The 17,052-nt window shown below is 45.5% G+C and overlaps 1 protein-coding gene across 1 annotated transcript in view; it reads right to left on the reverse strand.

Moving 5' to 3' along the window:
• Window positions 1–17,052, reverse strand: part of IQCA1 (IQ motif containing with AAA domain 1) — a 187,889-nt gene that overhangs the window by 106,076 nt on the left and 64,761 nt on the right. Inside the window, exon 7 of the mRNA XM_010862043.1 lies at window positions 934–1,018. Coding sequence (XP_010860345.1) covers window positions 934–1,018 — 85 coding nt within the window. The remainder of the gene's footprint in view (window positions 1–933; window positions 1,019–17,052) is intronic.

Below are 17,052 nucleotides of genomic sequence, written 5' to 3' on the forward strand. Positions count from 1 at the left end.
TCCAACCAGTCCATTCTGAAGGAGATCAGCCCTGGGATTTCTTTGGAAGGAATGATACTGAAGCTGAAACTCCAGTACTTTGGCCACCTCATGCGAAGAGTTGACTCATTGGAAAAGACTCTGATGCTGGGAGGGATTGGGGGCAGGAGGAGAAGGGGACGACAGAGGATGAGATGGCTGGATGGCATCACTGACTCGATGGACGTGAGTCTGAGTGAACTCCGGGAGTTGGTGATGGACAGGGAGGCCTGGTGTGCTGCGATTCATGGAGTCGCAAAGAGTCGGACACGACTGAGCAACTGAACTGAACTGAACTGATGGCAAGTTCCCTATGGCAACTTGTCTTCTTATTTCCTTAGTATAAATTCCTTAAATAGCATTTATGGGTCAAAGGGTATACTTAATAAACATTTTGATATTTACTCATTCCACGGCCCTCAAAAAATGTCATGCTAATTTATGTATCCAGCTACAATGTTCGGGAGTGACTTTTCCCCACATGTTTACCCACTCCAATTATTGTCACAATCTAAAAATGTTAGCAATCTGACAGATGAAAGGAGATAGAGTAACATCGCTTTATATTTAAGTTTCTTTCCCAGAGAGTTTTAAAAAAAATAATGTTTTTTAATAAGTTAATATTTTTTGCCTTCCTTTCTACCGAGGTGTTCAGGTCCCATGCTCATCACTTACTAAGAAGATGAGAATCACGTGTTGTCACATAGTCTTCAAAGAGAGGAGAAAGCATGAATTTCATTAGAAAAGTTTCAAAGTACATTAAGTGACTTCAAAAGTCACTTAATCAAAAGTATTTCCATGTAAACATCTGTAGGGACATAACCAAGACCTAATAACCCTGCAAACTCATTAACTAAGGTTTAAAGGATTGCAATTATGATATAGCTACATTTTATTTCTCAAGCATATCTGTACCTGTTGTGGGGTCTTGTTGGAAAAAATAATAGCGGAACCTCCTTCTTCTTCATTAGGGTAGTCAGGAAAAGTGCCCGTTAAGTTCCTGAGGAGGAAAAAAAAAAAAGGCAGAATAAACATCCAGGAGCGCAGTCCTCTCTGCTACATTCCCGACGAGATGGCTCTGCTCAAGCTCACTGAAATGAGTGATGGTTATTAGGATGGGGCTCCCTGCCAGTTGCTGGCCGGACATGCAGTCTCTACGGAGCAGAAGGACCTGGTGACATTCAGAAGCAGGTTTCTCTCCTCAAAGCAATTGTTACTCTGAGTCAGACCTCTCTCCTTAAAGCAGACTGTCCTCTTCTGCCTCTTTTAAAAAAAAAAAATTATTGCAATACTCCATGCTTGTGTTAAGAATGACGACAGAAGCACAAATTATCTCTTCCTGTTTAAAATGTAGGATAAACACAGGATTTTGAAATAAAACAGAAACATGGCATGGTTCAAATTACAGACTTGGTACTCGTGCATGACATAGGCACGCATGCTTTAGATTTCAGCGAGTCTGAGCCCCACATGTTAAGAGATAGGAATAGTCATTGTTTTCTGTAACCATATAGTTTCTATGTTCTAAAAGGCAGAATTTGAAATTTAATGTTGAGAAATTTCAGAAGGGATACAAAGTTAATTTTTCTAAGAGAAACTACTTGGACACCAGTGTTATATTTATTCCATATAGAGAAAGAAAACATTTATCAGGTTTGTTCCATTAATCCAGAATCTAAGGGTTAGAAGATGCCCATGCTCAAGATGACTCTTTATTCTCAAACTTTTGGCCTTAGTTGCTCTTGACAATCTTTTTGAAAAAACAAGTTCTATTTATTTATTTGAAAAATTCTTGGCTGTACCCTGCATCAGGTGGGATCTTAGTTCCCTGACCAGGGATCAAACTTGCACCCCCTGCATTGAAAGGCAGAGTCTTAACCACTGGACCACCTGGGAAGTCCCACTCTTGACACGCTGGATAATTTTTGATGATCCCCAAAGCTTTTGTTTATGTGAGTTCTAGCTATTGATAGTTACTGTATTAGGTATTAAAACGGCAACCTTTCTAAAATATGCATTTTCATTAAAAACAACAATAATAAACCCATTAGGTGTTCACATAAGTAACATTTTTAACGAACATATTTCCCAGAAGAAAAAAAATTAAAGAGTGCTGGTGTTCTGGCTCAGTGGAACCTAGCGGAATGCTTATATGCTTATATGTGCTTCTGTATTCAATCTGCTGCAGTATGTTGTTTTGGTTGAAGTATAGAAAGAAAATCTGGCCTCACGCGGATGTGTAACTAGAAAAGAGAGGAAAGTTTTAATAGCCTTTTAGATAGCTGTGAATATTCTGCTTTGACTCCACACCACAGCCTGATGAGTGGGAGCTTCCTAAAGGCTGGTGGTGATGTAGAATCTGAAACCTTATCAAGAACTTTGCCTTCCCTGCTAAATTAAAAGTCATGTGTCTTGTGCGCTGAACAGATCTTTCACTCAGACGTGACTCTGTAACATCAGGTCTTGATCATTTCAAAACTAATGGTCCACTGACTTATGTGGATCTTCCCAAAGCTGATATACATTGCATAGCATCAAAAATCGCAGTCATCAATAACTCCTAGACAGCATATTAAAAAGCAGAGACATCACTCTGCTGACAAAGATGTATACAGTCAAAGCTATGGTTTTTCCAGTAGTCATGTACGGATGTGCGAGCTGGACCATAAAGAAGGCTGAGCGCTAAAGAATTGACGTTTTTGAACTGTGGTGTTGGAGAAGACTCTTGAGACTCCCTGCGACAGCAAGGAGATCAAACCAATAAATCCTAAAGGAAATCAACCCTGAATAATCATTGGAAGGACTGATGCTGAAGCTTCAATACTTTGGCCACCTCATGTGAAGACCTGACTCATTGAAAAAAACCCTGATGCTGGGAAAGATTGAAGGCAGGAGGAGAAGGAGGCAGCAGAGGATGAGATGGTTGGATGGCATCACTGAGTCAATGGACATGAGTTTGAGCAGGCTCCTAGAGATAGTGAAGACAGGGAAATCTGGCTTGCTGCAGTCCATGGGGTTGCAAAGAGTCAGACACGACTGAGCAACTGAATGACAACTCCATCATTCTCAGACTCTAAAGCTAAGCAATGGGAAGCTCTCAGACTCACAGTCTCTCAGACTAGAAGATTTCCAAACTTGTAATTTTTGCTAGAAAGCTTGAATTTTATTATTAGCAACAAATACCCTCAACTGTTTTCCTTCAAGCTTCCTTGGTTCTTTTTTGAGAAAGTGTCTCCTGCGAACCTGAGTCTGAACAGTCAGAATGTCGGTCATCTTTTCAGTGAAAAATGAGGTTCCATAGAAGGGGCCTGCTCAGTCTGAAACTGGACAGGTGGCAGGTGCCCACCTTGAATGGCCTTCACAGTTTGGGGTGCAGCAGAAGGCAGTCACTCATCTCCAGGTCCCTCACATACAATATTGAAAAGCTATGTATTCAAGGGTTAAGTCCTACAATTATTTTCTACTGTGTCCTCAAGGATATTGTTAAATGAACTTTTTAAAAAGGCAGGTACATGGCAGTGAGGATCCAGATGAACTGGGGCCATTCCTTGGGTCAAGGTCGACACCCAGCAGCTCCCTAACCATCTGCCCCCGCCCCAGTGCTTTGGCCCCCATCCCTTCTACAGATTGCCCCCCAAACATCTTAGGACAGCTTCATCCCTTTCTACATACAATCTCTCAGGTCTCCTGAACCTTGCCAGGGGGCTCACTCAGTTGGCATGGGACTCAGCTCCTCAGCGTAGCTTTGAAAGGAACTGGACACAGCGCAGCGTGCGGCTGGCAGGGGAGGTCTGTGGACAGACGCATCACCCTTGGGGATGGTGGGTGACCACCCGCTAGGTTCAGTTCAGTTCAGTCGCTCAGGCGTGTCCGACTCTTTGTGACCCCATGGACTGCAGCACGCCTGGCCTCCCTGTCCCTCACCATCTCCCAGAGTTTGCCCAAGCTCGTGTCCATTCATCAGTGATGCCATCCCACCATCTCATCCTCTGACACCCTCTCGTCCTCCTGCCTTCAATCTTTTCCAGCATCAAGGTCTTTTTCAATGAGTCGGCTCTTCACATCAGGTGGCCAAAGTATTGGAGTTTCGGCTTCGGCATCAGTCCTTCCAATGAATATTCAGGGTTGATTTCATTTAGAATGGACTGGTTTGTTCTCTCTGCTCTCCAAGGGACCCTCAGGAGTCTTCTCCAGCAACACAGTTTGAAGGCATCAATTCTTTGGCGTTCTGCCTTCTTTAGGGTCCAGCTCTCACGACCGTACATGACTGGTGGAAAGACCACAGCCTTGACCATATGGAACTTTCTTGGCAAAGTGATGTCTTTGCTTTTCAACTCAATATCTAGGTTTTTCATAGCTTTCCTTCCAAGAAGCAATCATCTCCTGATTTCAAAGCCACAGTCACCATCTGCAAAATTATTATGTGGTAAAGATCCGGACTTGGTAAATGGTGGTTATTTATGTCACAGCTTTCCCTCAATTATAGTTTAAATCTTAATTTCACAGACATTTATCTTCAACTTTCATCATTTTGCTGATTTTCAAAATTGCCATGCGGTGCGTGCTAGAATCCGCCACTGCTGTACACTGCCTGCCACATCCCCACTCCACACCCTTCCTGCCCCCACCAACCAGTTTCCATTTGCTCTCAAATTGCTGCAACAGGCAAGGCTGAAGCCGGTTCTCCAAATGGGCATCCAAACTGCCAGATGGACCGAGTGATGCGGAAAATGGAACTCATCACATGGCTGCATGAAAAATAACCTCAACTACAGACATTTCACCCAGATCGACAGAACAGGAGAAATAAGAGGTGAGAATCATCCGAAAACGCGAAGTCTGAGAAACGAACGTGGCACTTGATAAGACAGGACTCACCAGCTATTTGTGAGCTCTGAGCATTTCATCACCTCCGAGCCAATGCTGGCACATCTCATGGGGATTATGGTGGGGGCAGTTCTGAATTTGCTCAGTCCTGTCTGACTCTGTGCGACCCATGGACTGCAGCCCCCCAGGCTCCTCTGTTCATGGAATTTTCCAGGCAAGAGCACTGGAGTGGGTTGCCATTTCCTCCTCCAGGGGATCTTCCCCACCCAAGGATCAAACCTGCAGTCTCCTGCTTAGCAGGCAGATTCTTTACCACTAATGCCACCTGAGAAGCCCCTAAAAAGCACCTTGGAAGAGCAGTTCTCCTGGATTCCCTTACCTTCCTGCTCTCCACCCCAGTGCCCCTTCCCAATAAAGTCTTTTGCTTTGTCAATTAAAAAATGAAATAAATAAAGCAAAATAAAATTGAAAATAGGAAAATTTGAATAGGAACTCTGAATATGAAATATATTTATCAAATTTGAGATTTGTCAATAAATTAGAGATGGTTGAATATTTCTCAAAATCAAATGATACCTCCCCAGCACGAAACCTGGATCACCCCTGAAAAATTATCAAAGAATCTGAGAAGCCAGCCAGGCCCCCGCCTCGCCAGAGAATTAGCCTTCTGAGTGATGATGCCTGCCAGCTGCTCCCGCATTGGAAAGCTCCTGACATTTCTGACATTCTTCCAGCTTCTTCGATCGCTACCAACCTTAGTTCTTGACTTGGAAAGCATCACCCGCATGTTGCATACCTAGGATAATGGCCTCTGAGTCTCAGGCTCTTGAGTGGGACCTGCACCATCTCCTCCCTAAATGGGCTTCCAGGCAGGGTTCACAAAGACTCTGAAACCACAGCCATACGTGGTTTGATCCCATACTGTTCTCACTTAATTTTCTCCCCAAATCCCAATCCAAACCCTTGGTCCATGACTGGGATTTCAATGTCTCTTTGGCCCTGAAGATATATTTGTCCCGCACATTTCAGAGCCTAAGAGAATAGCCCCTGCCTGAGGCATCATGGAAGTGGGTCCCCACTGTGTCCAAGGCCAGTGGCCAACAGATCTGCCGCCTCCTCATCTTACATAGGGAGGTGGGAGGTAGCCCCCATTTTATTTTGTACAAGTGGTATCTGTCGCATAATCAGACCACCTTGCTGCCATTTCCTTTCTTGTTGTTTAGTCACTAGGTCACGTCCAACTCTTTTTAACTCCACGTCCTCTGCCAGGTTCCTCTGTCCATGGCATTTCTCAGGCAGGAACACTGGAGCGGGTTGCCATTTCCTTCTCCAGGGGATCTTCCCAACTCAGGGATTGAACCTGCGTCTCCCGCTTGGCAGGTGGATTCTGTACTGCTGAGCCACCTGGGAAGCCCTGCTACTTCCTTACTGTGCCTGAAAAATGGCTTCAAGGTCTGGAGGCAGAAGCCAGGGATCGGGCACAGGAACTCTCTTGCACTCAGACGGAGAGGGGCTGGCCTGATCCGTCTGGAATGCCTGAGCATCAGAACTCACAGCAATTCAGGTGACCTCGTTCACACCTCATGAGCATCTCCGAGCAGCAGCAACCTCTTCTCGGAAGTCAGAGGCTCTGCACAGGATGCCGATGGCTCATTATTTTAAACAGGAGGACATAAAATTCGGTGTAACTATAACCCCTTGCCCAAGTCAATTATTCTGGGGTGGGGTGGGGGTGCTGATGATGGAAGTCCACAGAGAAAAGCCCCAGTCCCATCCTGGCAAGAGCAGAATTCAAACGCAAACGGGCAGTCAGTCCTGAGCCCCCTGTGGTCTGTTTCACCCGTCTCACCAGTGCATTAGCATTCCTCTTCCTCGGACGCCTTGGTTTAGACCAGTTTGGGTGTAAAATGGAAGCACAACTTGAATTTGCTTTTGCGTTTCTTTAGCTGTTACTGATCAGAGAAGGCAATGGCAACCCACTCCAGTACTCTTGCCTGGAAAATCCCATGGGTGGAGGAGCCTGGTAGGCTGCAGTCCATGGGGTCACACAGAGTCGGACACGACTGAAGCAACTTAGCAGCAGCAGCAGCAGCTGTTACTGACGTTGACTGACACTTGGATACATGCTAGGGCATTTGTGTAGCTGTCTCCTTGGTGGCTCAGTGGTAAAGAATCTGCCTGCAATGCAGGAGACCCAGGTTCGATCCCTGGGTCAGGAAGATCCCCTGGCAGAGGGTATGGCAACCCACATCAGTATTCTTGCCTGGAGAATCCAAGGGACAGAGGAGCCTGGCGGGCTACAGTTCATGGGACTGTGAAGAGTCAGACACAACTGAACGACTGAGCATGCATGCACTCCTTTCCTCTTGGACTCACTTATTAAGTAGAAATGATCATTGCATGTGGGTTTGTTGCATGCAGGTTTACACAGCATTTATACAGACGCCGTTCACAAACTGTTTCCATTTCATCCTTACAGAAATTCTGTGAGATGAGCCCTTCTCTCCATTTTGCAAAGGAGGGAACTGGAAAATGTGAGAGTTTATATGACTCTTCCAAAGGCAAACAATTCCATCTGGGAAGAGCCAAGATGCTAACCTTGGGCTTCTGCCTAGATGCCCAGGATCCCCCTACTCACAGTCACTTACTGGCTTTGTCAAAAATCCTTAGACAATGGATTGCTTGTCTTCAGCTATCAAGTTTGCATTGTAAACCTTTCATACGTGGGCATCCCTGGTGGCTCAGATGGTAAAGAATTGCCTGTAATGCAAGAGACCTGGGTTCGATCCTTGGGTCAGGAAGATCCTCCGGCAAAGGGAATGGAAATCCACTCCAGTATTCTTGCCTGGAGAATTCTACGGACAGAGAAGGCTGGTAGGCTACAGTCCACAGGGTCACAAAGAGTTGGACACGACTGAGCATTCAGGCATGCACTTTCACACGCATGGACCTTTCGTATGTACACATTTAACCCCACAATTCCACTATTGGGAATCCCTACTGAACTAAAAGCAGAAATATTAAAGTTTTGTGATGCATTTTTGTGCTAGCAAAAGCTGTAAAAAATAAAAACTGTAATAAGAAACTGAAAATACTCAGACTGCAGGGAATGGTTATGTAACTGTGGTTAAGCCCCAGTGTGGAATCTGGCATGGGACTAAGCTTCACCTGCTCCGCTTTAGCTTTTCACCACCAGCACTGAATAAATATTTAGGTGGATGAACACATTCAGTTCCATGAGGATGACTCGACTCTGTGTGAACAGGTGTTATTGTTTAGTTACTAAGCTGTGTGTGACTATTTGCGACCCTATGAACTGTAGCCCAGGTTCCCCTGTCTGTGGAATTTTCCAGGCAAGAATACTGGAGTGGGTTGGCATTTCCTTCCCCAGGGGATCTTCCTGACCCAGGGATCGAACCTATGTCTTCTGCACTGGCAGGCAGGGTCTTCACCACTGAGCCACCAGGGGAAGTGCTAAGTGAACAGAGGGGATGCTAAAGACAGAATATGAAGGGGAAAAACTGGGCTGGGGAGCGATCTGGGTTATCGAAATAAAAGGGGATAGGACTTGTTCAGTCGCTAAGTCGTGTTCTATTTGCGACCCATGGATTGCAGCGGCCCAGGCCTCCCTGTCCCTCACTATCTCCTGGAGTTTGCCCAAGTTCATGTCCACTGAGTTGGTGATGGTTTAATGGCATTACCGATTCAATGTGGACAGGAGAGCCTCAAACAAGTGTATGCTTACGCTTGCCAGGGGCAGGGGAAGGCAAGCGCTGTTCATCTGGATTAGCTACGAGGCAGGGGCTAGAGGGAGGAGAAGACTGATTTTTTTTCTGTGTATATTTCAGTATTATTTTACTTGTTACAGCAAATAGGAATCATGTTGATAATTAAATAAAACTATAAAGTAAAACAATTTATAATAAAAAAATAAATTTTATTTTTGGTTGGCTTCCTTTCTGTCTTATTTTAGGGTTCGATTACTACATAGACCCTGTAATTTTAACAGTGGAAAAAATCTCTGTTTCTATAGTTGGAAAATTGTGACCTTTCTCCAGGGAAGTTAAATCCTCTGTTTTCTCCTGCTTGTTGGCTTTAGCAATTAAGGCAATCTAGTTATTGCAAGTGTATTTTTCCCATTCCTATTACTTTTTAAACTTAATTTATCACATGCTATTTATTCCCATCTATGTTTGTCGGTTCTGGGACTCTCTTCTTTATTTCACTGAGTTATGCTTGCACTTTGATATTAGTGTAAGGCATTTACCTTATTTTTCTTTATAATATTCTTGAAAACACAGTGCTATTTGTCCTTCCTTATTGTTCTTATTTCCCAATTTTAATCCTAATGACTTTAATAATTATGTTTTCAAGTTCAATAAATAATCCTGTTGGGATTTTAATTGAAATTGTGTCCTGTCTATAAATTACCCACAGCAGTCATGCCATCTTTCCATTTAACCAGAAACACGACGCATCTCACCATTTATTCAAGTCTTTTAAAATTTCTTCAACATTTGTAGATGTCTTAAACTTCTTAAACTTTCATATCTCTCTCTTTCACAGTTAGTCTATCACTGATTTTTTTAAAAAAATGTTTTTCTACTTTCTTAAAAATATCCTTCTTTCCTTTCAATGTCACTATACTGACAAAAATGTATACTATGGTATTAATTATTAGGCCCGGAGTAGGAAATGGCAACCAACCCATTTCAGTATTCTTGCCTGGAAAATTCCATGGACAGAGGAGTCTGGCGGCCTACAGTCTACAGGGTCCCAAACAGCTGGACATGACTGAGCGACTGAGCATGCAGGCACAAAGTATTAGGGGACAAAAGCATCCATATTTTCCTTTCCATTTGTGGGACAACCAACCTGTAGTGTTTCCTCATTAGGTGCAGATCTCTCTTTTGTTTTAAAAAATACTTGCTGTTTCATTCATTCACGCACGCGTTTAGAACTATGTGCCAGATACTGTTCTGGGCACAGGGAAAGAGAGTAAACAAAAGATTAAACAAATCCTTGTTTTTTATTCAGCTTCCATTTTTATTATGCTAAGAATTAACTCTTCTCTGTTTTAGAATTTTTAAAATAAGAAGTGGGCATTCCACCTCATCAGATAGTTTTTCTGCATGATCTGAAATGATTATAGTGCTTTTCCTGATGTATATAATATTGCATTTTCCTACCACGGGTCTATTTATATTACTGGGAATAAACACTCGTGTCTAATTTGTAAAGACTTGGAAACCTAAAAGTCCTCTCTGAAATAACAAGTGAGTCAGAGAAGGCAATGGCACCCCACTCCAGTACTCCTGCCTGGAAAATTCCATGGACCGAGGAGCCTGGTGGGCTGCAGTCCATGGTGTCGCTAAGAGTCGGACACGACTGAGCGACTTCACTTTCACTTTTCACTTTCATGCATTGGAGAAGGAAATGGCAACCCACTCCAGTGTTCTTGCCTGGAGAATCCCAGGGATGGCAGAGCCTGGTAGGCTGCCGTCTACGGGGTCGCACAGAGTCGGACATGACTGACGTGACTTAGCAGCAGCAGGAGCAGCAGAGAGAGAAAGCAGAACACAGACAAGTTGGCTATGAACCAAGAAAACAATCGCAACATATACTTCTTCATCCTACAGCATAAGGAGTCAGTAACATAAGTGGAAGCCTCTAGTCTCCCTTCTCCTCTCATGCACCGAGGGGAGTTCTGGGAGCAGAAACTATAGAAGCACATCCCCCAGGTGCTAGATGCCCACGGCCATGCTCCAAGGAGGTGTCCCTGGGTTGCCCCGAGAAGAGCCAGGCCTTAGTTGGTGGCCACAGGACACTCGCCCTCCTGGAGAGGAAAGGGAGCCACTTTACAGGGAAGGGGCATGACTCACTTTAGGTTTTGACAGGATGATCCCTGCTCTCTGGGTCCACAGACTCTGGGCCCATGCCTTTGTGCACCTCCTTCCTCTTGAGTGGGCCTGGGACTGGGACTGGCTTGGAGCTAGCACTACACACAAGCGTGACGACACCTCCAGCCCACAGCAAGGGACTGAGGCCCGTGCTCCGGCAGCCCAGAGTCGCTGACTGCTGCCCACAGCCCGGAGGGTGTGGGTGCAGATGAGACCCTGGGCTGCAGCCTTGTGAGACCCCGAAGAGAGGACGCAGCTAAGCCCAGACTCCTACCTGTAGAGACCGTGGGAGCAGCACCACAGTGTGCTTTTAAGTCACTAAGTAGGTTTGTAAGTCTGAGTGATACTGTTATGGACTCAGCCATACGTCGTGAATACGCTGTCATTAACCCAAAAACAGATTTGGGGAGCCAGACTGGTTGTGGGGAGGAGGGTTCAGAGGCTACTGCCTCCAGGCTGGGTGTGATGCCTCTTGGACCTCAGGCAGCAGCGAAGTCAGAGTCCTGGGAGGTCGGTGTATAGTAGAAGCAGTGTTAGTCGCTCAGTTGTGTCTGACTCTCTGCGACCCCATGGACTGGAGCCCTCCAGGCTCCTCTGTCCAAAGGAATCTTCAGGCAAGGATACTGAAGTGGGGTGCCGTTCCCTTCTCCAGGGGATCTTTCCAAACCAGGGATTGAACCCGAGTCTCCTACATTGCAGGCAGATGGTTTACTGTCTGCAGCTCTGGGAGGTCGGTGGGCTTGGGGCATATTTTGAAGCTAATGGGGTTTTCCAGCCGACTGTGTGCTGGGCTGAGAGAAGACGAGGAGTTGGGGTGATGCTCAGAGACTGGCTGGGTGGGTTCTCATCTGCTGGGATGAGGGGCTGTTGGGCGCAGGGCTGAGGGGATGAGGTGCCAGCTTACTTCTGGACGTGTGGAGCTTGAGATCCCCTCCCCTGGTACCTCCGCCCCTACTCCTGTATGTCAGCGGGGGTACCGGGCGGCAGTGACATCCACAACTGGAGTTCTGGGGAGCAAACGCCCCAGGTGGGGATTCATGTTTGGAGTAAACCAAACAAGAGATGGAATGGAACGCTGTGAGCCGGGATGAGGTTACCATGGATACCGAGAAGGGCAGGAATCGGAGGGAGGTGAGGGAGGAACCAGCGATGCCTTTGAGTAGCTCCTATCATATATTTTCTGTTGGATGATTTTTCTCCTCACTTTTCAGATTCCTACACTGCCATTTATGTCATGTAACCTGTATCGGCCTCAAGACAGGGCTGAAACCAATATCAGCCTCAAGACTGGGCATTTGTTGGGCAAAGCTGATGATTTCAGGAGCAGCAGAGCCCTCTTCAAGTCAGATGGCCTTTCCAGCTATTTCCTGCCCTTTCAGGCAAGGTCCTAGGGCCCTAGAAGGTAGATTCCATTCTCCATCAGCTGCTGGTTCTCTACTGTAAGCCGAAGGGCTTAAATGTGACGACCTTGGATCTTGGTTTAAAAATGCAGTGCTGGAGCTTCCCTGGTGGTCCAGTGGATAAGAATACGCCTGCCAGTGCAGCGAACACAGGCTTGATCCCTGATCTGGGAGGATTTCACATGCTGCGGGGCAACTAAGCCCGTGTGCCACAACCCCTGAGCTCCAGAGCCCATGCTCTGCAACGAGAGAAGCCACAGCAATGAGAAGGCCAAGCCCCGCAACTGGAGAGCAGCCCCCGCTCCCTGAAACCAGAGAAGGCCCACGCACAGCAGCAAAGACCTGGAGCAGTCAAGAACAATATATTAATTAATTTTTGAAAAAAGAAAATACAATGTTATTTCTGGATAACCTGATCAAGCAATCACGTTGAAATGATCTGCAAAGAATCTTCCATAGCAATATACTCATTTTTTAAGCACTCTGTGCTCAGAACTTGCTATCATGATCTCTTTTAATTCCCCCAAAAGCCCTGAGAGGTGGCTTGCTTCTGTCAATATTTTTCAGATGAGAAAACTGAGGTTTGTGCAATTTCAGCAGCTGCCCCAGCAGGGCCAAGTGTGGAGCAACCAGAGAACCTGCCAGGTCGGCTGCCCTGCGGTACACTTTACCCAGACCCACGGGCAGAGCTGAGCTGATGGCCACAGAAAGCACACGAGTGGTTTAGGTTTCAGTAATAAAGCATTAAAATAAATCTGTAGACCCAATAAGGAAGCATTTAGTGGGAGCTAAATGTATAATGAAAATGGTATTTAACTGGAAATGAAGAAACCAGGGCTGCAGTCACCAATTAGAGGTGTGATTTGAGTTGGAGGAGCCTGAGCTGGAGGAACCTGGTGAGTTTCCTTGTGTCAAATGATGCTGTTGAGCTAGGTCTGCTCATTCATTGTTAAAAAGTAAGTATTGTGTGCCTATCAGACAATTTCTAAAGTCCCTTCCAGCTCTAGAAACTATAATTTATATGTGACAATTTTAATGGGGGATGGGCAATGTTAATTTCTTACAGAATATTCAATAATTAATGTTGCTTTCTTATAAAAATACCTTAGACAGAGCTACCTGCTTTCATATTATTTTATTTAAAGGAGCTTGAGGAGGAAGAACACCCATGCCTTCTATATTTCAGTTAGCAAACGTGAGGCTCTGAACACTTGGTAAAGTTCGGGCTGATTAAGAATTTATGCATATTGTCAAAAATTCTTGCACAAACGTGAAAAGGACCAGCTCTCGAGTCTGCAGTGATTTAGAAAGCAGAACTCCTAAAATGATAAATCTCCCCCCTGAGCTCTGACATCGAGCTTCAGCGGTCCCACCGTTTCAGATGCCCAGGACAGAGATTTATCTGTGTTTCATCAAGTATGAAAAATATATGGATGGAGGGGTTTCCGGCCGGCGCCCCGCTCCCCAAGTCTTCCAACCACCTCCATTAATGTCAGCAGGCTCATAAATTTCTCCTGCGTTCTAAAGAGAGCAGCTTGTGCCACCACACAGAAGCCTCCGAAAGTGTCACTTGCTGCCTATAAATTCACTTACACTCAATAAAGGCAATTGGCTACACATGGACTTAATTACCGTGGCCCTTGTTGGGAAACTGAGGGGTTCACCGTCTCTCAAAGGAGAGGAGAGGAGAGTAGTGTATAAATCGAGGTGGTGTCTCAGCTTCACTTTACAAAATCTGATTTATTCCTTGATGTTTCTACTTATTAGTGGGCTATTTATTAACAGTTACCGCTCCAGGAGGAAGCCTCCTTCTCGATCCCAAAGTACCACTGTTGCTCAGGCTTCACTCCTACAGGAACCTCCCTGCCCTACCCTGTGCTCACGTTTATTTTATTAAAAGGAACAATATATTACCGATAACATAATCGACTATCTAGGCTTTGATGACTCTTCTGTTGAGAAAATGATTAATATACTATATTTTCACCTTTTGTCTTGAATATTTATCTGTATAGAAAATTTAATATGCAAGAACAGACCACTTCAGGAACTAATGCAGAGAATTTTCCGTTTAAACAGATGCCCATCCATTTCTGTTTACACACCTGTCGTTTTATTAAAGCCCAGACACCATTCATTCATTGATCCTTCTTCAGTCAAAGGAGCCTCTGCCCTTCCTAACTCAGGAGTCCAGAAAGCTTAGGGAGGCAGACACAAGGGGAAGGTAAGTGAGCAAAATGTCCACGTTTATGTTCCAAACTCGGTTCCTACGCCCTACTTTCAAAGAGAATCATTTACAGACAGCAACAGAGTGATTACAGAAAAGGGAAGCTTTAGAGTTCAAGGTTAATTCTGAAGCTCCTCTGACCTGATTCTATCAAGTGACAAGTACCTGTTTATGAAATATAGGCATGACAGTTCTTGTCTGGAGCAACACGCATGTTGACATCTGTCACCATATGACACAGAAGAGACGAGTCTGTTGAATGAAACCCAAAGTCTTTATATCTAAATGATAGCCTGTCCAGCCTTGCAGGGTATTAAGTGCCCATAAAGGCTCTCAAGCCATCCAACTTTCACAGTTAAGAGTGGCTTCAGCAGAAAGCCAGGAGATTTTGGGGGCTTTCACATCTCCAGGATAATACTGGTTTAATTTTTTCAGTGATTCTCCGACATTGCTAGGGGGACTACCTACACTTTCCCTCCCCTGTGAAGGGCTGGCTGTGCCTCTAGCCCAAGGCTGTGTTAAGTTGCTCCAGTCGTGTCCGACTCTTCGTGACCCCGTGGACTGTAGCCTGCCAGGCTCCTCAGCCCATGGGATCTCCACACAAGAACACTGGAGTGGGTTGCCACGCCCTTCTCCAGGGGATCCTCCCGACCCAGGGATGGAACCCGCGTCTCCTGCATTGCAGGTGGATTCTTTACCACAGAAACACTGGGAAAGGCTACTCAAAGTATTATCCCAGGTCCAGGACTCTTAGTATCCCCCAGGAGCTTGCTAGAAATTCAAACTCGACACCAAAAACACAGGCAACAAAAGTGAAAACAGACAACTAGAAGCACGTGAAAGTAAAAGCTGGCGTGCCGCAGAGGAAACCATCAACAAAATGAACAGGCGATCTACGGAGTGGGAGAGAGGATTTACAAACCATGTATCTGATAAGGCGTTAGTATCCAAATGTATAAAGAACTCCTAAACTCAACAGCAGAAGATCCCCGGATAACCTGGTTTAAAAATGGGCAAAGGAAGTGAATAAACATTTCTCCAAGAAGACATACAAATGGCTCACAGGTACACAAAAAGATTAGGCAACATCACGAATTAGGGAAATGTAAATCGAAGCCACAACGAAGTGTCACCTCACGTGTGTTGGGATGGCTATCATCAGAAGAGGAAAGATAAGTGTTGATGACAAGCATGTGGGGAAAAGGGAACCTTGTCCACTGTTGGAAGGAATGTAAATTGGTTCAGTCGTTATGGAAAAAAGTATGGAGGCTCCTCAAAAAAATGAATTAACATAGAGTTACCATAGAATGCAACAACCCCACTACTGGGTATATGAAAGTGAAAGTGAAAGTCGCTCAGCTGTGTCCAACTCTGTGACCCCATGGACTACACAATCCATGGAATTCTCCAGGCCAGAACTCTGGAGTGGGTTGCCTTTCCCTTCTCCAGGGGATCTTCCCAACCCAGGGACTGAAGCCGGGTCTCCTGCATTGCAGGTGGATTCTTTACCGTCTGAGCCACAAGGGAAGCCTAAAAATACTGGAGTGGGTACCTTATACATACATACATATATATATATACGGGTATATATCCAAAGGAAATAAAATTGGGATCTCAAAGTAATATACGTACACTGTGAAATAATAGAAAAAGTGTATGTTGGTCTCTGCCTCCACTTCCTGGCACAGGAACTAAATACCTTGGACTTTCCTGGGTGATAGAGTATTCTGTTCTAATGAGGTGATGCTTGGTGGCTCCTGAGTGGGGGCTGACCCCCAGAAAGACCAAGCCATGATTAGAAGCTTGGAAGTTTCAGCTCCACGCTCTATTGACTAGGAAGGCAGGAGGAATAAACAGTGAGTTTATGGTCGGTCATGCCTAAGTGAAGACGCCTCCATACAATTTCCCGAAGTCGGGGGGTTTGGAGAGCTTCTGGAGCTGCAAGGCTGGTGTCTGGAGGGGAGCATGGCAGCTGGTGCCCCTCCCCACACCTTGCCTGTGTATCCCTTCCATCTGGATGCGCACTTGTATCCTTTATCATTTCTTTTTTATAATAAACAAGTCAGTGTGTTGCCCTGAGTTCTGTGCGCTACTGGAGCCAACTGTCAAACCCAAGGGAGGAGTCCTGGAAACCCGGATTTACAGCCGAATGGTCAGCAGCATGGGTGACAACCTGGGGTTTGAAACTGACATCTGAAGCTGGAGGGAGCAGTTTTGCAGGGCTGAGCCCTTAACATGGGGCGGGGGGTGGCCTGAGGCTCTCTCTAGGGAGGTCAGAACTGCACAGAATCACAGGACACCCCAGTTGGCCCTGTAGAGAACAGCTTAACGTGTGGACAACCCACACACATGGGGAGTCAAAAGGCAGCATGGTCAAAGCGTGTGAGTCAAGGACACACACACAGGAGGAAATGTTTTCTTCTTTTACACACATCTATGTTCAATGCAGAGTACATCATGAGAAACGCTGGGCTGGAAGAAGCACAAGATAGAATCAAGATTGCCGGGAGAAATATCAATAACCTCAGATATGCAGATGACACCACCCTTATGGCAGAAAGGGAAGAGGAACTAAAAAGCCTCTTGATGAAAGTGAAAGTGGAAAGTGAAAAAGTTGGCTTAAAGCTCAACATTCAGAAAACGAAGATCATGGCATCTGGTCCCATCACTTCATGGGAAA

This window comes from Bison bison, unplaced genomic scaffold, assembly GCF_000754665.1.
Source record: "Bison bison bison isolate TAMUID 2011002044 unplaced genomic scaffold, Bison_UMD1.0 scf7180017864475, whole genome shotgun sequence".
NCBI lineage: Eukaryota > Metazoa > Chordata > Mammalia > Artiodactyla > Bovidae > Bison > Bison bison.